General features: G+C 43.3%; 2 protein-coding genes across 2 annotated transcripts in view; one reads left to right on the top strand and one right to left on the bottom strand.

Annotated features, from left to right (window-relative positions):
* Positions 1 to 228: 228 nt before the first annotated feature.
* Positions 229 to 9,171, top strand: NOPCHAP1 (NOP protein chaperone 1). Its single transcript, XM_059402196.1, has 4 exons — positions 229 to 403; positions 2,065 to 2,151; positions 3,854 to 3,990; positions 5,687 to 9,171. The coding sequence occupies exons 1-4, from the start codon at positions 289 to 291 to the stop codon at positions 5,894 to 5,896; spliced, it is 549 nt and encodes a 182-aa protein (XP_059258179.1). The 5' UTR covers positions 229 to 288; the 3' UTR covers positions 5,897 to 9,171.
* Positions 9,172 to 14,667: 5,496 nt separating this feature from the next.
* ALDH1L2 (aldehyde dehydrogenase 1 family member L2) overlaps positions 14,668 to 21,913 on the bottom strand; it is a 54,459-nt gene continuing 47,213 nt past the window's right edge. Inside the window, exons 21-23 of the mRNA XM_059402195.1 lie at positions 20,714 to 20,819; positions 17,942 to 18,141; positions 14,668 to 15,899 (exon numbers count right to left, since the gene is read on the bottom strand). Coding sequence (XP_059258178.1) covers positions 15,844 to 15,899; positions 17,942 to 18,141; positions 20,714 to 20,819 — 362 coding nt within the window. The 3' untranslated portion in view covers positions 14,668 to 15,843. The remainder of the gene's footprint in view (positions 15,900 to 17,941; positions 18,142 to 20,713; positions 20,820 to 21,913) is intronic.

Raw genomic sequence — 21,913 nt, 5'->3', positions numbered from 1 at the left:
TTTAAATGAGGAGGAAGGGAGCTCCAGGGTGCAATGTTTTCGGAACTGTTTGGCCAAAACTGAGTTTTGTCTGCTCTTTCATCCAGCGACAGGACCCTAAGCCCCAACCTGCCTTTTCCCGCCACAGGAATGGCCTCCCGGCTCCGCCAGGTGTCGCCATAGCCGCGGCCGCGCTCGCCCCGCCTACCGCCAAGTTTCGTCCAATCGCGGCCCTGGCCCCGCCCCCTAACCGAACCTCTTTCCTGCATCCGGGGCTAGGCGGGCTGACTCTCAAGTCTAGCGAGGGGCATGGAGGTCCGCGCCGAGCAGCAGTCTGGCGCGAGCTGTTCGTCGTCCCCCCGGGACTGCTCAGCGGTCCCGGTGTCCAAGGAGCTGCTGACAGCCGGGAGCGGCGGCCGCGGAGGTGACGGGCGGGTGGCCGCAGCGTGGAGCGTGCACGTGCGGCAGGGGGCGTGTGGCCGGGGCAGCGGCGGGGGCCGGTCGGCGGCTCCGTGTCTGGGCCCAGCACGCGCGGCCAAGGGGACGCCCAGGGTGGCCGCGGGTCTCGGCAAGACCGCCGCGGCGGGGGTGGGGCTCGGGGGCCTCCGGGCAGGCACCCAGCCTCGGGCCCGGGATGGTTCTGTTCCGCACAGTTGTGGGCGCCCACTCCGTGAAGTGCAGCAGCAGGACACCTCCCCTAAGGGCAGGGCCTGGGGAGGGCCTTGGGTCGACTGTCGCGGTCCGGCTTCGGGCTGGTGGGGGACGCAGGCCACTGTTACGGACTAACCCCCCACCCCTACCCTCAGTGCTCACAGGACCACCCTTTAATGCCTTGCCTCTCTCTTCTAGAGGGACACTTGGGTCTAGGAAGCCCACATAGGATTTCAGACACTGTAGTAGGGAGTTCAAAAGCATCGATTCGAATCCCAACTCCACGATGGATTAGCTTTGGGACTACAGCAGAGTTGTTTACATTCTCAACGCTCAGTGTTCACATTTGGAAAATGGACGTAATAGTACCTGTTGATTTTTTTTTTTTTTTTTTTAAGGAGAAGGAAAATGTGTTTAAGGTCTTGGGCATGTTCTTGGTGAATATTACCTTGAAGAGGACGTTCTGTGAGAACCCAGAGCATCCGGAGGAGTTATAGTAATAGCCAGAGTTTATGTAGTGCCTACTGGGACCCAGGACTTAATTAACTCATTTAATTCTCACAAAAACGTTGTGCAGGAGGTTCTGTTATCTCTGATTTGTAGGTGAGGAAACTGAGTCACAGTGTATCATACAGATAACTTGCTGGAGATCATGTGGCTGAAAAGTGACAAAATTGGGAATCAGACAGAACCTGTTGGATTTCTTATGTTAATCCAATTGCTAGACCTAAAGTACTAATCAAAGAGTATTTGTTGAGCTCTGCTTTGAGGGGAGTGAATAGGGTTTTTGTACTTGAGTGAAGAGGTTTTCCAGGCTTTGGAAACAGGGTGATCAAAGCTTTGAGTTTGAAAGACAAGTCCTGTCCTCTGGGCTCTGATGGGCTGAAGAGTTTCTTGATTTGAGGAGTAGTGAGTGATGGGGCTGAAAAGGTGCGTGGGAGTGGGGGACAGACAGTTCTCCAGAGGGCTCCTTTGTCCAGGTTGGACATCCTTAAGTGAAGGTCCAGTAACAAGGCAGGTGTGCTTTATGAACAAACAAGTGCTCCAAGAGGGTGAGTAATTTGCCCAATATAATGAAGTGAGTAACCATTTCTGGCTTCACTTAACCCTCATTGTACTCTGTGCTGCTTCCTCTGTCCCTTCCTTGCAGACACTCATTTGTCCCTGGGGGGTTTCTGATCCAAGAGGGTGCAGGTTAGTTCCTTATTACTCCTCAGCGCCGGTGGCACATACAGATGTATGAGACAGGCCTACGGAAGGGGAGGTGGTGGCCGTAAAGAAGTAAAATGTTGTCGTGGGACTTGGTGAGCCTCTCTTTCTACAGATGCCTGGGGGAACATGGAACGTTCAAGACTTGAGAGCGGTCGGAGGAAGTTTGCTGACGGGCCCCCATTTCTTCATGCTGTAGTAAACTAAGTGTGTGTGTGCTTTCAGGTATATGGGACAGGTTACTCATCAGCCCCAAGCCTAACTGCAGAAAAAAGTCCACTCTTCAGACAGTTCGGATAGAAAGGAGTCCCCGTAAGTATTTTTCCCTTTCTTCACTCCCCTCCTCTCTTAAGAACTTTCTCTGATATTCAGTTGTGCCCAGTGAAGCAGTAGAAATCCACAGTGAACCTCAGTCCAGCTGGAGCTGTTCATTGCTCACCCTGGGACCGCTCAGGGGTGTCGGTGTCTTAGGAGCTGCTGACAGTGTTTTCATTTGTGGAGTTTCATCGGAGTCTTTCTTAGATCTTTCATTTCTTTCCTTACTGTGATCGCCATTGTGGGGGGCTTGTATTCTAGGACCTCACTGCATAACTTCCAGCAGTCCTATTTTATCATGAAAGGCCATCTCTTGACCTTTACCACCTTTTTCTTTTCTTCTTCTGTACTCTGGACGGTTCAGTCACGTACTGTGTGGCTGTGTCAGACTTAACAAGTCTTGAGAACTCATTAGTGCACGGTTATCTGCTGGGCCTCTTTTGAGAGCTAAAGAAATTAGACCTACCTTGTTTATTGATTCCCCTGTATAGTCCTCACTCCCATTTTTACAGATGAGTACACTGAGGTTTTGAATGGTTAAATTAAATTTATTATTTAGGACATCTGTGGTTGCAAATGACTAAAATCCAGCTCTGATTGCCTTAAGCCAAAAAATAAATTATGTTGGCCAGTTTTATTGAGGAGGGGGGAGGCATGGTGACTCCAGGTATATCTGCATCCGGGTGCTTGGGGTCCTAGAGGTCTGCTGCTCCATATCTCTTAGCTCTCCTTTTAGGTGTTGACTAAATCTAGAGTGGGCCCTTCTCACCATGTGGCAGGTTGGCCAGTTTATCAACAGCCCAGCCAGTCATTTCCTCACTCAGAAGGAAGGGATCTCTTACGCAGTTCCAGCCAGAGTCCCAGGGTGGTCTCTTACTGGCCTGACCAGATCACAATGTCACTGAATATGTCACTGACCCAAATCATGTTGACCAAGGTTATGGAACATACAGATGTGAGAAGGGCAAGGCACCAGAGTGACTAAGAGTGACAGAGCTTAAAAGGAAAGTCAGGATTATGTTATCAGAAGACAGGGGAACAGATACTGGACAGGTAAAAACACCTGCTACTTAGTTAACTTGCCTAAGGTAAATGAGGGAGTAAGGGGTAGAACTGGGGTTCTGTTAATAATCTTGTCAGCCTGACCCCAAAGCCTCAGAGCCTGATGCAGCTAACTATTAAGTCATATGTTCTCCTTATTCAGTTACTATTGGTTGGATGCCAGCCGTCTAGGAATGTACAGTTCTGAGGATCTATGAAAACACAAATAAACATTGAGAAATACTAACTTGTGTAGTCCTTTTTAAGGACTCAGAAGAGGGTGGAGGTTTTTAAAATGGAAGAAATTTGCAAGTGTTTTTTTTTTTTTTTTTAAACTTCTGTTACTGTTGAATTCAGGAGTGTTTTACAATAAATTCTGGATTTTAAAAGTTGAAGTTTTGGGGCGCCTGGGTGGCTCAGTCGGTTAAGTGGCTGCCTTCAGCTCAGGTCATGATACCAGGGTCCTGGGATCAAGTCCCACATCTGGCTCCCTGCTCAGCAGGGAGCCTGCTTCTCCCTCTTTTCTCTGCCTGCCTCTGTCTATTTGTGCTCTCTATCTCTCTGTCAAATAAATAAGTAAAATCTTAAAAAAAAAAAAAAGTTGAATTTTGGCCAAAGAGTCACATAAAGATTGATAAACTGTATTTTCTCTCCTTAGTGTTGGACCAAGTACAGACCTTTCTACCACAGATGGCTCAGGCAAATGAAAAGCTAAGAGAAGAAATGGCAGCTGCACCACCTGGTCGTTTCAATATTGAAGATATTGATGGGGCTCTTGGAAAAGTTATACAAATGGTAATGATGCATTGTTTTCATTTCCTAAAGTAAAATTACCAGTATGTTGCATCATCTACAAAGGAGAGGACTTTTCCCGTTTTAATTCAAGTGTTATTTTCCTTCTTGCAGACTCTACAGATGTGCCCAATATTACATGGGAACGTGGTTATTTCATGATTAGGGATCTTACAGATCAGGTAGCTTCTTTGAATGGAGTTTAGGAAGTTAGCAGGAGAGAAGAGGAGGGCTTTTTCAAGTCAAATATTACGTTTGTTATCTTGAAGCATTAATTTACTAAGTGTCCCAAGTGGATTGTTTTTTCCTAAAAGAAGGCCTGAAAAAAGTAATCATAACCTGTTTCATTAAATATGTAAAAATAAAGGATGCATTTAACGGACCACTAACCTAACCTACATGATAAATCTTCTCCACATGGCCCCATATCTTCTTTCTACAGTGGAGTTCCCTTTAGAACACTTGTATCTAGACTGAGCTGACACCACTGTAGATAGTAATCTCATTATTGGCAGCTCTAGGCAGCTCCTTCTCTAGACTATGTCTCCGATCCAGCCACTCTGCACGATGTCCCCTGCTGCCACCCTTGGTCCATGTCATCGTGGTCTCCCTGTGGACTCTTGCCGTGATTCCTCAGCAGACTCTCCGGCTTCTGCCTTGGCTTTCCTAGAATCTGTTCTCTACAGCGTGTGTGGCCCACATTCCCATCACATCTCTGATGAGTTTGGAATCCTTCGAGGGCCCGTATGATCCTGCCTCCAGCTCTCCATCTAACTTACCTCCCATCGTGCCCTCTCTTTTCTCCAGTCCCATTCAGTCTCCCTGCTCCAGGTTTTTTTTTCTCTCTTTGTACAAGGCTCCTCTGAGATTTCTGCATTGTCACTCCCTCCAGCTCTCATCACTAGTCACTCAGTAAGAGGCTTCCCCGATGTCCCTGTTAGAAGCTTATCCTGTCCTTCTTTACTTTTCTTCATTTTCACAGCCTCACACTAAGCCTTACAGTAGTTGATCATTGCGTTTCCTTCCCAACTAGAACCGAGGTCAGCAAGTATTTTGTGTATGGGGCCAGCTAGTAAATACTCAGGTTTGTGGACGCTGCTGTGTCCGTTATGACTGCTTATTTCTGCCATTTTAGCATGAAAGCAGCTGTAGATCATGTGTATGAATAGGCAGGTTTTATCAACACCGAAATTTGAATATCATATAATTCTCATGTTTCGTGAAATATTACCCTTTTGATTTTTTACTTCTACTACTTAAAAATTAAAAAAAACATTCTTAGCTCAGGAGCCAAACAAAAACAGGTAGCGGGCTGGGTTTGGCCTTCAAGCTGTAGTTTGCCAATCCCTCTCAAAAACCTGAGTTTCAGAAAGGCAAAGATTTTATTGCTGTTCTTGTGGAGTTTCTAGGACCTAGTGTGGTGCCTGGTTCATGTTAGTGTTTGTTAATATTTGTTGGACACATATTGTTGAATATGTTCAGGATATATAGAATCGGGTTTCGGGGGACTTCTTACACCTGTAAACCATCATGGGGGACTATGGCAACTGAAAGGAAAAAGTACCATATTGTATTAAAAACATTTCTTGTCCTGTGTTTCAGGATTTGTGTTCAGTGTTGTTGGTTGTTTGCAAGGGTGTTATTACAACTTTCTAGGGATCTGCCCTGAAATGAATTTCTCACATGGTGCTTTTGGCAGGACGTGGCCTTGTTTGAGATGAACCAAGATGATTCAAAAGAAGAGGACAGTTCAGAAGAGAGTTCGCAAGATAGCTCGGAGGACAGCTCTGAGGGGGAAGATGATGGCGCTTCTGAAGTCACCATAGATAATATTAAGCTTCCTCATTCAGAAGGTGGAAAAGGCAAGATCGAGGTTTTGGACAGTCCTGCCAGTAAAAAAAAGAAATAGTAAAATAAATGATCTCCGGAACAGGTGATACACGCCTGCTAATTCTGCAGAAAAAGAGTATGGCTTGCTGGTTATTTTGCATTTCAGGTATCTGTGGTGCTTTTATGTATTTTTAGATGTATTTTGTTTCTCAGAGAAACAAAAGCTACCTTTTAAAGAGCTGGACTAGGTCGCATTTGGGGATCCTCTAAGATCATACTGTCTTTGATCTCATGCTAAAGAGATTTCACTTAGAAAGCTTAAGTTTATGTGTGGTCACGAGTGAATTTGTTGGCATCTTCTTACGCATAGACTTCAGTAATAGCACACTTATTTTATTTTTTTAAAGATTTTATTTATTTATTGGACAGACAGAGATCACAAGTAGGCAGAGAGGCAGGCAGAGAGAGGAGGAAGCAGGCTCCCCGCCGAGCAGAGAGCCCGATGCAGGGTTCCATCCCAGAACACTGGGATCATGACCTGAGCTGAAGGCAGAGGCATCAACCCACTGAGCCACCCAGGCGCCCCAGAAATAGCACACTTATTTTAAAGTACAAATACAAATCATCTGTTTGTTTTAAATTTATTCTCTCGAATAAAAAAATCTGGGTTTTTTTTTTTTTTTTTAGGTCATTAGAAAGTCACATTTGTTAACATCATAGCAGGTTCAATGGGGGAGAATTTTTTTAAGAGAAATTTTTTTTTTTTTTTAAAGATTTTATTTATTTATTTGACAGACAGAGATCACAAGTAGGCAGAGAGGCCAGCAGAGAGAGAGAGAGGGAAGCAGGCCCCCCGCTGAGCAGAGAGCCTGATGCGGGACTCGATCCCAGGACCCTGAGACCATGACCTGAGCCGAAGGCAGCGGCTTAACCCACTGAGCCACCCAGGCGCCCCAGTTAAGAGAAATTTTTTTTACAAAGGAAAGAATAACTTATATTCAGCTGCCCTCGGGCGTTGCTACTTTCATTAAAAGAAGAGGAAGAAAGTCCTTTCTAGTTTGAGCTGGAAATCTGGCAGTCTGTGGTTTCATCAGCTCTGGGGACTCTGCAGTCAGCCGCTCTGCAGATAGAAATCACGGGCTGGAAAAATTCCTGGGTTTTTTGTTTTTGTTTGTCCTTTTCTTTCATAAGGCAGATTTTTTGTTTCAGTCATTAAAACTATTGTACACAGTTGCCCACAGTTTGAAACCTATCAAATGTAGAACATAAGGGACCTCACAGAAAAAATAGGGTGTGGTACAAAACGAGTGTAACCAGTCTTTTTTCCCTTTCAAGGGTCAAAATGATCCTCTGCTGGAGTCATCTGTTTGCCTCATTCTTGACCTTATTAAATTTGTTTCAGATCTCATCTGCCAAGGGACTGGCTTTGCTCAGGATATAGGCCTGAGAATTTAAAAGATCATCTCCAAATGGGTTGAGCTGGGGGCTCTCTTTTAACCCTTTTTCCCAACTCCTCACGTTAGCTCAAGACATCTTGTAAATACTCTGAAGATAATTCTCAAGTTTCTTTCTGGTATTTCCCATTGGAAATTGGAACCAACTCTTCTGGGCTGTGCTTCACTAAACGTACGAAGAAATGCACAGAGCTGGAAATGAGACGACTCAGTTAGAAAGGTTATTGTGCTATATTTAGTGGCACCGAACATAGCTGGGATGAATTATTGGTGTAAATAGTTAAAGACCTCTTCCCAGCAGCTCATATCTTCTGCTGCATTGGGGGAAGAGTTGCATTTGTCTGGTTCATGACCTAGCATGGCGGATGGTACCGAGTAGGCGCAGGATAATGGATATAATGAGGGTAAATAGGAAATTTCAAGCCATGGTACGCTGTTCCAGGCGGGGGGTATGAAGGTGTAACTTCACAGGAAATACACATCCTGGTGGAAATAATCTGAATGATCAGTGAGAGACCAGTCAGTCTAGAAGTATATACTAGTATGTAGAATTTTAATAGTTTCCTTCTGCTGTGGCTAGTTCATGTGCTACAGTGAGCCTCCCTGTACAGTGAAAGAAGTCAACTAAATTCATGTCCTTTGGACATTCTTACGACAATAGAAAAAAGAAAAACATGAAAACAATTTATGATAGCGTTGTCATTTTAAGTGTAAAATGGATGAATTATTCAGTGTACAATGTCAGAACTGGCTGTTTCAAGCAAGATTAGACCTTAGCGTCATACCATGTGCTAAGATAAATTTTGTGTGGATTAAAGACTTAAATATAAAAAAAACATAAGAGTTTCATATTAAAATATGGGTGAACGTTTAATAGCGAAATTGGGGGAAAGTTTTTTTTCTTTTTTCAGGAAGTAGGAGTCAAAAAAAAAAATTTGTTTTTTAAAACCAGAATGGCAAAGGCTGAAATCACAAAGGAAAAGAGCAGAAAACTCATCTGTATAAATATTCAAAACTATGTGCATAGCAAAGAAATTTTAAAGGCAAGGGACAAATTGGGAAAAATATTTGCAACATAAGATTGAGTATCAGTATATAAAGGACTCTACAGATTACAAAAAGGACTAATATCTTAATAATGAAAAGGCTGTAAGACAAAGAATTCACAGAAAAAAAAAGTTTAACCCCACGTATCAAAAAAAAAAAGTGCAGATGAAAGTATTCTTGAATTAGCAGATTGGCAGATGAAAGCATGGCTAGTACTTGCCAAGCCCTTCCTGTGTCACCCATTATGTCAGTGTCTAACATTTTGAGTCACCACCACTCAGTAGTACATAAAAATATATTGAGTTGCACATTTAACGTTTGTGCACTTTGCCATCGCACCTTTATTAGAAAGATGTTTGTCAGCATTTGGCCCTTCAGGCTGCTGGAAAGTAAATCACCATTGTGCTTTGGTTAGTCTGACCCGTGCTTTTTCTGTCTGGTGCTGGGGTGTGAAATGGGGCAGCCCTTTGGCCAGCAGTTCTTTTCCTGCTAAGGTTGTTGAAGGGTACCATGCTCGTGGGGGTCCCATCCTTCTGAGGCTCTGTGAGAGTTATAAATCCGAAAATCTGGTGTAATGGTGTTTGAAGCAAAATTTTCATTCTGAATGAATCTCTTGTCGATTCCCATAACATTTTAATTGTGCATTAAATATGGTAATTATTTAAAAAAAAATCTCTTCCTTACAAAGTAGCTTGTATTATTGTATCTGTATTCCCTAGTCTGGTAGGAAAGGCAAGGGGAGAGGCTGAGCTTATTTTCACTTGTATTTCCCAAGGTGCCTAGTAGAGGGCCTTTCCCTTGGTTGAAATGTACAATAAATGTTCATTAAACTACACTTTTTTTAATCAGTAAAGTAATTCATTTTATTTCATTATTATTATTTTTAAGATTTTTATCTATTTATTTATTTGACAGAGATCACAAGTAGGCAGAGAGAGGGGGGGGAAGCAGGCTCCCTGCCGAGCAGAGACCCTGATACGGGGCTAGTTCTCAGGACCCTGGGATCATGACCCAAGCCAAAGGCAGAGGCCTTAACCCACTGAGCCACCCAGGGGCCCCAAAGTAATTCATTTTAAATGTCAGTGATTCTTGATCCTGAAGAAATAAGATGGGGTAATTACGATTAGTAAACTTCCAAAGAGTTGAATGCTGGGATCTTTGACTCCCCACCACCTGGTCACGGGAAACCTGCCAGTGACTGGAGTGGGAATGAACACGTGACACCAACTTTCCCAGTGAGGCGTAAGCAAAGCCTCGTTCTTGGACTCTGGGAAAGGAAAGGATTCTTCATTTTTAGAAAGGCACAGAAGAGGTGGTTCCTTTCTTCTTTTAGAAGAAAGGATTGACTATTTCATGACTGGATAGGATTCCCGGGAATCCTGTCTAGTGGTTGTAAATGGAGCCAACTCTTGAGTCTGTGCCCCAGGGACAGCAAAGTAAAGCAGGGGCACCATGAAGTCACTGCATAAAGAAGCAGATGGAATCACTGGACTGTTCTGTGACGTAGTAAGTGTCCTAATTGTTTTAAAAAAACAACAGCAACAAAATAAAAAACCACCACCTTAAGAGAAAATTCTGCTTAGATCCACTTCACAGATGATAAAAGTGGCCTGGGGCTTCTAAGTACCTTTCCTAAGGCCTCACAACAGGTAAGTGGTGGAACCAGGTGTCGCCCAGCTGGTCACAGCCAGCCACTATGGGCCCACCAGTTGCTCTGCCAGCAGCCCGGACCCCAAAGCTGTCTGGACCAGACCCCGGCCTGGCCGTTTATCTCAGTTTCCCCAACTGCAAAATGGGGGTAACCATCTCCCTCATGTGGTTTTGGTAAGAAATGGATAAGTTGAAACACAGCACATGTTTAGAGCAGTGCTCAGCAAATGTGAGGTATGCTACAGGAATAATGCGCCGGGGTGGCAAGAATTTGGGGGGAAACTTAGTAAGATTATAGGTTCTAGGAATTTCTCCTAGTTAACAGCTCTGTCCACAGATTTCTATATAAGATTTATTGCCAAGTTTAAAATAGCAGAAACCAACTATGTCCAGCATGTGTGTAAACACGCACCAACAGAGAACAAGTTAACCACTGAACATATGAAGAAGTATGTTTATTGACACAGAAAGATGCTTGTATATTGTTAATTGCAAAAAGCAGGTAACAAAGTTAATGTACAGTATTATAGTAATTCTGTAAAATACACATTCAAAGGAAAAGTCTGGAACACTCTCAAATGTCTGGTTCTTTCTGTGTGGAGAGTTTTTTTTTTTTTTTTAAAGATTTTATTTATTTATCAGAGAGAGAGAGGGGGAGAGAGCAAGCACAGGCAGACAGAATGGCAGGCAGAGGCAGAGGGAGAAGCAGGCTCCCTGCTGAGCAAGGAGCCCAATGTGGGACTCAATCCCAGGACGCTGGGATCATGATCTGAGCCAAAGGCAGCTGCTTAACCAACTGAGCCACCCAGGCGTCCCCTGTGTGGAGAGTTTATAGCTGAATCTTACCTTCCGGTTTTATGTGTTTTCACATAATTAGGTCTTATTGAACCATTTAAAAAATCCACTTGGGTATTATTTGTGTAACCGCGGTGATAATCACCCCATCCACCAAGTCTCATATCCGAGAATCTCCCTCGGCCCAGTTCCTCTCTACAGTCTGACTTTCCTGGAGCAGGTATGGGGGAACGAGTTTGGCTTCTCACCCTGTCTCTAGCCATTTGCACAACAGCTTCTGAAGACAATGACAGATGTTCAGTGTGTCCTGCTGCTCACCATGCAGGCCCTGAGTTAGGCACCGGCAGTAAAAGGCCACCAGCTTGGTTAAGATCACCAGCTTCTTTGCCAAGGGTGCCTCTTCTGCTACTTAACAGATACATGATTTGGGCAGGTTGCTTAACCTCTTTGTTTGAAAGCAAGCATTTCTTGAGCTCCTTGTATGTATTAGGCATTGCAGATGCAGCACTGAACAAAAGAAGCACCTGTATATTCTGATGAGGAGAGACTGACAATAAATATGCCAGATTGTGATAAATGCTATGAAAATAATGCTGGATAAGAATAAATAATAGGGCAGATGAGGTATGAATGTGGGGACTAGAAAATCTGTCTCTTCCGAGATGAGACTGGCGGCGAGACATGAAGGGAGTGAGGCAGCCAGCCAGGAGGTTGTATGTAGGAATAGAGTTGCAGGCAAAGGTGTGCTGACACTGACTTACTCGTGTTCTGATTGCACGCATCTCTACAGTTCGCAGTTAGCCTTGATGGGGGCATTTACACACAGAAGTGAGCTACTGCTCCAAGAATTGTTTCCTCCAGAGAACCATTTGGTAAATATTCACCAGCACACCACTGAGAAGAGGAACAGTAAATGCAAAGGCCCTGAGGTAAGAGTTTGCTTGGCTGAGGAACATCTAGGAAGGCTAGGCAGAACAAGAGGGAAATTCATAGGAGATAGAGTCAGAGGTAGCCAGGAGCAAGATCTATAGGACTATATAGACCCCAGTAAGTACACTAGACCTTACTCTAATCTGATTGGGGGCCATTGGAAGGCTTGAGCCAAAGGAGTGACAGCATCTGACTCAAACTATGAATAGATCCACACAGAGAGGAACCAGGAAGACAGGCTGGGAGACCCGGGCATAACTGGGATCAGCTATAAGGTTGGCTCCTGCCGTAGCTAGGGAGCTAGTAAGAAGAACCCCACAACTTACTCATTTTTCTCAGATGTGTAGACATTTACAAAGTGCTTAGTAGAGTATCTAGCACACAGGAGGCCCTCAGTACATGACAGCTGTGGTTACTATTGTCCAAAAAAAGGCTGATCCTGGAGGTGGAGAAGGGGTGTTCCTACCTGGTTAGGAAGGCAGATAATTTCAGCACCAAATGGTAAACACTGTTCCAGACAAGTGAGAGCATGGAAGGGAGACCCTCAAACCGAGCTGGAGGTAGGAAGCCACAAAGGGTATGTGAGCCAAAATTGACTGCTTTAGGAGAAGGCAAGCGGAAGAGGATTAGGAGGGCCTTAGAACCACTTGGAAGTGTCCACACTTCCCCATGCAGGGGACAGTCAGATCACAGCTTTATTCTTTAGCCAAATCATCTGGGATCTGAAAGCACAATGATAATCTTAAAATTTTTTTTTTTTCTTAAGTAGTCTCTACACCCAACATGGGGCTCGAACTCAGGACCCCAAGATCAAGAGTTGCATGTTCCAGCACCTGAGCCAGACAGCCAACCGGAAAACTGATCACCTAATTATTCCTGGTGTTAACTAAATCACCCGGTAGGCTGTGGGTCATTATGTTCCACTTCAAATTCACTGGTCATTTTGTGAATTCTGTGGAGCCTTGGATTCAGATCAGCACTCAGATACAAAGACTCAAGCCAGTAGGAACTTTAGAACTTACTATGGAAGAAGTGTAAGGCCCTACTTAGCCAGAGCAAGCCATTTTGTTGTTTATGCGGTAAACTTGGATTGATCCTGCCCCCGCCCCGCCAAAGGAACTGACTTAGAAACAAGTTTGGGAAACCAGTAAAATATGACTGACCAGCCCCTGATAACAGAGCCCATATACCAGGACGTGTCAGGTCAGGGGGAGGTAAGAGAGCCCAGAATACAAGGATGAGTCAAGCCTGGTGGAGACATCCAATCAGGAAAGCACCTCCCTAACCACCCAAGAATGTGGGCCCTGCCTTTTGGGCGCCTTTTGGGTGCCAATTCTGACCAGAGTGATATAGGCTAGTTTGAATAGCTACTATGGGGTGAATTGTAATTCAGTTGGCCATGTGTGTGGCCAGGCTCAACCACATGACCTTTACTCTATAAAAGTTAGTCGCCTCTTTGCAAGAGATGGCCCTGGCCGGTCAGTTTGATTCTCGATGCTTGGCGCGAAATAAAGCTTTGCTTGACCTTCACTTTGTATCAGTCTTGCTCCTTTGACCATGGACCCAACAGAAGGAGTTGTTCATCTCCAAGCATCGGCTTTAAGAGATCTGGAAATCCCTTGAAGACACTTGCAGAATTAGGTATGTGTGTGGGAATTCGGGTAGAATTGGCACAGAGGGGCTCCACAGCTTTTAGCAGATTCTCAAAAAGGTGTATGGTCAAAGAAAATGAAAAACACTGCTACTGAAATACATAGTAGGGGATAAAATTAGTCCAGAAGAAATGGACAGGGTTTTGTTTGCCATTTTATCTATCATTAAAATATTTGGGGGCACCTCAGTGGCTCAGTTGGTTAAGCGTCTGCCTTCAGCTCAGGTCATGATCTCAAGGTCCTGGGTTCAAGCCCCCCATCAGGACGGCAGGGAGCCTGCTTCTCTCTCTCTTTCTGCCTTTCCCCCTGGTTGTGCGCTTTCTCTCTCTCTCTCAAATGAAGAAATGAAATCTTAAAAAAATATATTTCATAAAGTGATACTTTAGTTCACATGAAATCAGTTAAAATGCTGCATTTAAAAGTGGTTCCTTTATAATAAGGCCTTTGTAATTTAATTCATGTATGAACCGTCAATTTGGACTCAGAATATTCATTCCAATTTAGAACTTCATCTGTGCCTAGCTCCTAAAAAATGCATACAGGCAAAATAGGCTCTATTGATCATGCCGGGATCACACCTGGTATTCTTCCGTTTGGATGTTTTCTGCCTCTGATTTGGTTGTTTGTTAATTAGTTCCCCACATTCCCTTTATGATAAGCTGCTGGAACCTTGAGCCAAAGTACCAAGTGTTCCCTAAGGGCTTCTCCAAAGTCAGAGATAGGAATGTTTACTGAATTTTACTTTACTTTTTTTTTTTTTTTAAGATTTTATTTATTTATTTGACAGAGAGAGAGAGAGATCACAAGTAGGCAGAGAGGCAGGCAGAGAGAGGGGGGAAGCAGGCTCCCTGCTGAGCAGAAAGCCCAATGCAGGGCTCGATCCCAGCTCCCTGAGATCATGACCTGAGCCGAAGGCAGAGGCTTAACCACACTGAGCCACCTAGACGCCCCATGAAATTTTACTTTAAAGGAGGAATAATAGAAGTTCATGGCTCAGACCATCCTCCAATGTCCCTGGCATTCAGGAACTCACCTTTTCATCACATGTGGATGGTGGTAATTTACTCACCTAACTGTTTTTGTCTGACAACAGCCAATTTTGTGAGTCCTGCACGGACTGTACTAATTCCCATCCCTTGGGTGTGGACTATGGTCTACACAGCTTGCCAGGTGTGTTATGCACATCAACCCACTGAGTCCTTCCAACACCTAATGAGACAGGGACTTTATCCCCATTTATAGATACCAAGACTCTGAGATAGTATGTGACTAACTTGTCCAAGATCACCCAACCAGTGGTCACACAGAAGATCCAGTAGGTAGAAAAGTGGAAAACGAGATGTTTAATGAAGAACAAATGAGCTGTGGAAAGAAAAGCAGTGCTTTTCCTCGTACCATTGCCATTTGTCATTATATGGCATTTCCCAGTGCTGCTACACTAAGCACCGTGTCAGAACAACGAAGTATAGAAATCAATGACTCCTGAAAAAGACTGTAGGGAAATTAGGTCATCTAGTTTAGTTTATCTCAATATATTTTTAAAATAGCGATGGGGAAACAAAGTTAATTTTTTTCTTGAGTACCATGAACATAGCACAATACAAGTTACTTATACTATGTGTTGACTCCTCAAAATAAAGCTCTGCAGGAAGGCATTATTATTCCCATTCGACAGATAAGGAAACTGAGGCCAGGAGAAGTTGAGGAAGCTTCCCCAAGTCACATGGCACATATGAACCAAGACCTCCAAACAATAGCCTCCAAAGGCTATTTATACTCTATATCATACTGTAAAATTAACTTTTAAAGAGCTATTTATTAGAATTTAAGCTATGTGGGGCCAGAGATGAGGTCATTAAATTCTGTCTACTCCTCCGAACATTACAGAGTACCCCATTAGGTAAGTACTAAAGCACCGTTTGGGGTTGGTTGTCTGTCACAGTGGGTTGAAAAATAGAACATCAAAAGGCACAAAGATGTATCTTATTTCCAAATATGAAAAAAAAAAAAAGGAACTGACTTCACATCCTTTACAGGATATACTGTTCCTTGAGAGCAAAATTATGGAAAATCTTTTTAATAGCCCCATAAGTAGAGTTCAGAGGTTAAAACCTGCATGTATGATGCAAAGTTTCCCCCAAATGCACCTTGTGTGTTATAACTGCCCGATACTAACATTTTCCAAGATGAACAACAATGGTTAGATGAGTCTGGGTGGGGAGGAAAAGCCACCTGACAGTTTAGAAATACGTGGGACAGACAGCAGAGTCAAACCCCAACAACGACAAATTGGTTTCAGATATAAAAGGTGTATCAGAAAATATTCAGGCACAGGTGTAAATGCTTGGACGTGTGGCCTTGACCCTCTTTATGGTCCTCGGGTGCGTGTTTCGGCTCGTGGCCAGTACCTCTTCCCTCAGCACACCGGGGCTCCCGAAGCGCGTGGAGGGGTCAGGAGGGGCTGAGGTCCGCTAAGGGCTCCTGGCGATGGCTCCGCTCTAGTACTCCAGCGTCACTGTCTTGGTTTTGAGGTATTCGTTTAGAGCTTCCTCCCCTGGGGAAGAGAAAAGCAGGTCATGGGCAAGGGGGTGTGATGTCACCAGACTTTGGACACAGATGTAGGTGTATCGGTCACTAAGCGACTAGAATGTGACTGAAGCCAGGGCTTCCCAAACTGTAAAGTTCATGTGAGTCACCTTGTGAAGCGGCAGATTCTGATTAAATCCAGAGAAGGCCCCAAGATTCTGCATTTGTGCCCATCCCCCGATGATGGGGTGCTCGAGGTCCATGGATCATACTCTGAGGAGTAAGTAAGGCCTTAGACCCCGATCAGGTCTTCGGAGGAACAGTGCTGACTTGGTCAGTCCCCGCCAGAAAACTTGCTCCCTTATTTCCCTGCCTGATGACCAACTCCTCATCTCTATTTTTTCCCCATTTAGGCTGAATGGAAGTGACCAACACACTGTCCTTCAGATTATATTACATGGAGCAGAACTGAGCAGAAGAAAGAAAGTTTGAGGTCCTTTGGTGTAATGTTATTTAAAGATAATACAGTTTTCCTGATTTATAGAATATAGAGTATAGCCAGGCTAGAAAATCAGTAGGTTTGCCTTTCTGTTTCAATTCTACTTCGAGCTCATACAAATCATTGATTTCCGGGGTGCCTGGGTGGCTTCGTTGCTGAGTCTGCTCAGGTCATGATCCCAGGGTTCTGGGATCGAGCCCCACATAGGGCTCCTCATTTGGTGGGAAGCCTTCTTCTCCCTCTCTCACTCCCCCTGCTTGTGTTCCTGCTCTCTCACTCTGTCAAGTGACTAAATAAAATCTTTTTTTAAAAAAATCATTGATTTCTATGGCAGTGAAGGGGCATGAATAGCACAAAGACAAGTAATGAACATATGATCTTGGAAGTTGAGCTAAAACAAGGGTTCTTAACCTTCATGAAGGATTGCCTTAGGAAGCTTTTAAAACTGCCAATCCCAGGTCACACCCTGGACCAACTGAATCAGTATCTTTGTACTTTTTAAAGTTCCCAGGTGACTCCAATGTGTGGCTAAGGCTGGGGACCCCTGGGCTTAGGGAGTTTAAAATCGGGAAAGAAACTACTTGGGTAAATTCTATTATTTTATAATAAACACCATTTACCTTCAACTCAATGGAATTTAAAATGAGAGCTTCTTTTATTGTGGCAAATATATTACCATAAGTCACCAGGAAAGAGAAAATGTAAAAATACCCCATATTAACCAAACTTATATTAGTGGACTAATAAATCAGTAAATTAGGAACATTTCCATTTTTTGAAACAACACGCCAGACCGTGGGGAGTCGGAACATGGGCTTGGCAGCCAGTCTGCCTGGCTTGGAATTCTCTTTCCAAACAGTGGCCGGCTGTGTAACTTTGGGCAAGTTATTCAACCTCTCTGAGCCCCAGTTTCCCCATTTATTAAATAAGGATAATAATAACACTTCCCTTCCCAGGGCTATTGTGAGGATTGCTTGTGCTATTACAGGTAAAGCAGTTAGCAGAAGATCTAGTCCATACTTAGTGTTCAAAGTAAGTTGTTACTTGAAATGTGATGGGGTCATTGCCTACAAAGAAATATCTTTTGGACTTTCTGCAACTCTAAATCCCAGACTTCCAGATACCCTTGCCAATTGTAGTATTGATTCTGAAAGACTGCCAGGCAGCTTATAACAGGATTTCTTCTTGGAACTAGCTGCGTATTGCCCTCCACTCAATTCCCTTTGTTGGTTTCACTTAGTCCCACAAGAGCTAAACGAAGGGCATGCTGAATATCAGGTAAGAAAACCGAGCATGCTTTAGCTAAGACATATTGCCAGTGTTTCTTTTTCCTTTCAGCATTAACCTTGTTCTTTGAAAAACACTTTTCCATGTAATTTGGGTACTTTTCTGTATGTATATTACCTAAAAATATTTGACATTAAGACACAGTTAGTACCCATATAAACTCAAATCCAACTCCCGTTCAGGATATGTCCTTCCAAACAAGACAAGAGTTTTGCAGAAACATCAAACAGACTGCCCTGTGACAGGCAAACAAAGGGAACATGGAGGAGAAAAGCAGAGCATACCTAAGTCTTTCCCAAAGCCAGACTGTTTCACTCCCCCGAAAGGGGCTGCCACATCCGTCTTGTTGTACGTGTTAACAAAAACAGTTCCCGCTTCTAGTTTTTCGCTCACATACATGGCTTTACTTATGTCTCTTGTAAAAACCCCTGAGGCCAGACCGTACTCCGTATTGTTCGCTCGCTGCAACACTCCATCGATGTCCCTACGAGATATTTTCAGGAAGATCAAACTTCACTGAATGCAAACAGGTGACTCGCATTTTAGGTTCTAACATCTCCCCCCGGAATGCTAGAAACAGAAAAATGCTACTGCTAATTGCTTAAATATTTATGAATGAAATATTCCAGTCTTACACCAAAAGAAACTCCCAATGAGCCCCTATAGCTCAATATTATATTTTTCATGTATATCATGCAACTCCTTTTAAAATCTGATCTGAAGTCATCTTTTCCATTTTCTTCTTGGTTCTCCTCTGTGACTTCTCACCTCCTCCTCTCTGCCTTGAGTCCCGCTTCTAGACGTATTCTCAGAGCACCCCTTCTTCCCCTCCATCCCTCCAGATTTTGCACACAGTTCCAGGCTCATTCATTCAGTCCCTTGCCCTGACACCTTCTCAGCTCCCACCAGTGCCACGGGGGAGGCAGTAGGATATAGTGGCTCAGTGAGAGGGCTCTGCAGCCAGGCTGCCTGGGTGACCTGGGACAAACAGCTTCACCTCCACGTGCCTTTGTTTATTGCAAAACATAGCAGTAATAAGAAAAGGACCTTTCTTGTTGTCATGATTAAATGAGCTAGTAGTGCCTGGAACACAGTATAATGCTCAATAAAAGTCAACCATAATCAGTATTTTGCTTTAACTCTGTGTATTTGTGGTAGGGCCCTGAGGGGAGGGGCGATCTCTTCTTCTTTATACCATGGTATTATATCATCCTGTGAGAGTGAATTCAACTGATACAATTCAATAAAAGGAAATACAAATTATCCCTTCAATCATGATTTCCCTGCCTTTTGACTCCGTATGTGTGCACTCGTCAGTAAGTGGAGACGTGACCCCATTCATCTCTCGGTTGGGTCTGATTCCAACGGGTCTGTCATGGTATGAGTATCTCATCTTTATGAGTGTCTTTCTAATGTTTAAAACTGCATGAATGTTCTACAGCATGGCTGGTGAACGCAAGCCAAGTGTTTCATCTGGCGCTCTGGCAAAGAAAGAGGATCTGTCTCCAGATGGGAGGAAAAATTAATCCGAGAGACAGACAGTGCAGGCTTCAACGTGGTGGCCTCTGAAGGGATGTTCCAAGTAGACTATACATAATTTGAAGCTCGTACAGGAAATTTGGAACTGAACCTAGAGTGAATTGAGGCTCTGCTAAAACTCTCACGCTTCTTAATGCATTGCGTGTAGGGACCCAAATATTTATTGACTATAGGAAAGATGCCTTCATGTCATTACTTGTTGGGGACTATTGAGATGACACAGCTTTCCAGGACACCTTGCCTACTTCTAAGAGATGGAGGAGAATAATGAACATAGCAATGGCAATAGCACTATTAACAGATACAACTTATGTAATTCTTAGAATGACACCAAAGGATAGATGCTATTAATCACCAAACTTCTCAAATAAAGAAACCAAGGGTCAGGTTGGCCCACAGAGGTAGTCAGATGCAGTGGCAGAGTGCTGGGCAGACTCTTCCCACGGTGGCTGCCTCTGGTCCTCTGTGGTTAATTGCCCATCTCCTTGTCTGTCTCCCTGATTAGCTGGTAAACTCCTCAAAGTTACCTCAGTTGATATCCCCCAAACATGCCTTCTAAAATCTGCATGTTTAACACAAAGACTATCCTATGGGGAGACATTTTTGGAAAAGAAGATTAATGGGGCGTCCCCAAATATGTCCTACAATATGCCTATCAAAGACGAAGAAGTCAGGGGACCTGGGTGGCTCGGTGGGTTAAGGCCTCTGCCTTCGGCCCAGGTCATGATCCCAGGGTCCTGGGATCGAGCCCCACATCTGGCTCTCTGATCAGTGGGGAGTCTGCTTCCCTTCCTCTCTGCCTGCCTCTCTGTCTACTTGTGACCTCTGTCTGTCAAATAAATAAAGAAAATCTTAAAAAAAAAAAAAAAAGACGAAGAAGTCCTCTGAACTCTGTGTTCTGGTTTTTTCCACCTTCTCATTGGTTGAAGGATAATTCGTGCCAGAATTCTGAGGAATTTTGCCCAGCATACCATATCTATTGTACTAAATATTCTTATATGAGCTCAGGTACCATATGCCTCTCTCTGACATGCTAAACACTTTGGAAAGTTTCCTGCACTATAATGGACCATCACTGATAGTTGATTATATGGTGATTGTGGACATTTAATAAAAAGTTGAGTTTTAGGTCTTGGGGGCATAATCCCTATGAAGGAAACACTCTTTCCTTGGGAAAACCACATTTCACAGAAGTTGCCTTCCCTAGGAATGTAAATGTAAAAGCTAGTTCTGTTTTTCTTAGTTATTTATCTTGTTTGAAAGACATTTTGGTTATATAAAAACTAAATTTAGTCAGTTAAAATCCCATACTGTCAGCTATTAATTTCAGCTAAGAAACAAGAATATATAACAATTTACATTGGTTAGCCTTCTCTTCTAATTATTTGAGTCAATTATTGTTATATAATTGAGCATTACATGTTCATTGATTTCATGGTCTGTATATAGGACAATGACAGAAGAAAAAAAAACACTTATCTAGTTTAAACCTGTTAAATTGTGCCTGAAGAACATACCCATTCTGGAATTTAGAAATGACCATAATAGGCCCAAATGATTCCTCTTTGGCAAGATACATGTGGTCTTCCACATCTGTGAAAACAGTTGGTTCCATAAAAAAGCCTATTTGAAGAATAGAAAAGATAATCAATTATAGGGTAATTAATTTTTAATTAATAGCTCTCTCATTTAATTACTTTATAATTTTTTCCCCTTCCCTTCTGGGTCCATAAAACCAAGCAGACTTTCCTTTTCCTATCTGGTATTAGCATTCCTAGGTTCTTGGGGTTTTTTTTTTTTTTTTAGCTATTTATTACAAAAATTTCAAACACATGTCAATGTAGAGAAAGTAGTATCATGAATTGTACAATAAATATCTACTCATATTTTGCTACATTTGATTCATTCTTTTTCCTTGCTGAAATAATTGAAAGCCAATTCCAGAGTTTATAACTTTCACCTCCAGGTACTTCAGGACAAATCTGTAAAAAAAAATAAGGCATTTTCTTGCCTACCATACCGTTATCACATCTAACAAAATGGGTGCTAATTCCTTCTTCATGATTTATATTTCAACTTTTTTCTCCAAAGTATCTTTTCTGAATGGATTTGGTTGAGTCAGGCTTCCAATAAATTTTACACATTGCATTCACCTGTTAGATCTCTTAAGCGTTCTCTCATCTAGAACATTTCACCCCTCATTTTTCATGCCGCTTTTTAACAGAATGAGTCAGTCGTCCTGCAGAATATGTTGCGTTTAGATTTGTGTTTGTTTTCTTGGGATGACATTTAATATGTTCCTCTATTCCCTTTATGTCTTGTAATTGGGAAGTTTGACCTTAAGACACAATTGGACTCAGGTTAAACATTTTTCACGAGAACACTTGCAGGGGTGATGTTGTGTGGTACATGCTGTCTCCCTCAGAAGACATGTCATACCCAGCTGTCCTGCTTTTGCTCTTGCTCCACTGACCAGTGTGGTTCCAGGCAGCGACAACTTCACCTTTCCCTTGTAAAACTGTGTTTTCCTCCTTGAGACCGGCAAGCGATCTTGGCGGAGAAACTTTGGCACCTTATACATTCTCAGGTCCCCATCAACCTCTCTCCTGATCGCTGTGGCCCTCCCTTGATGATAACTGCCTGAACCAACCATTTCATTCAATTAGGGGTACAGAGTGATGATTTTTCTATTCCATCATTTTTTTTCTACATTAATT

The sequence above is a fragment of the Mustela nigripes genome, chromosome 6 (genome assembly GCF_022355385.1).
Source record: "Mustela nigripes isolate SB6536 chromosome 6, MUSNIG.SB6536, whole genome shotgun sequence".
Lineage (NCBI taxonomy): Eukaryota > Metazoa > Chordata > Mammalia > Carnivora > Mustelidae > Mustela > Mustela nigripes.
The sequence above is the reverse complement of the archived record's forward strand: the minus strand, read 5'-3'. Positions and strand labels throughout refer to the sequence as shown.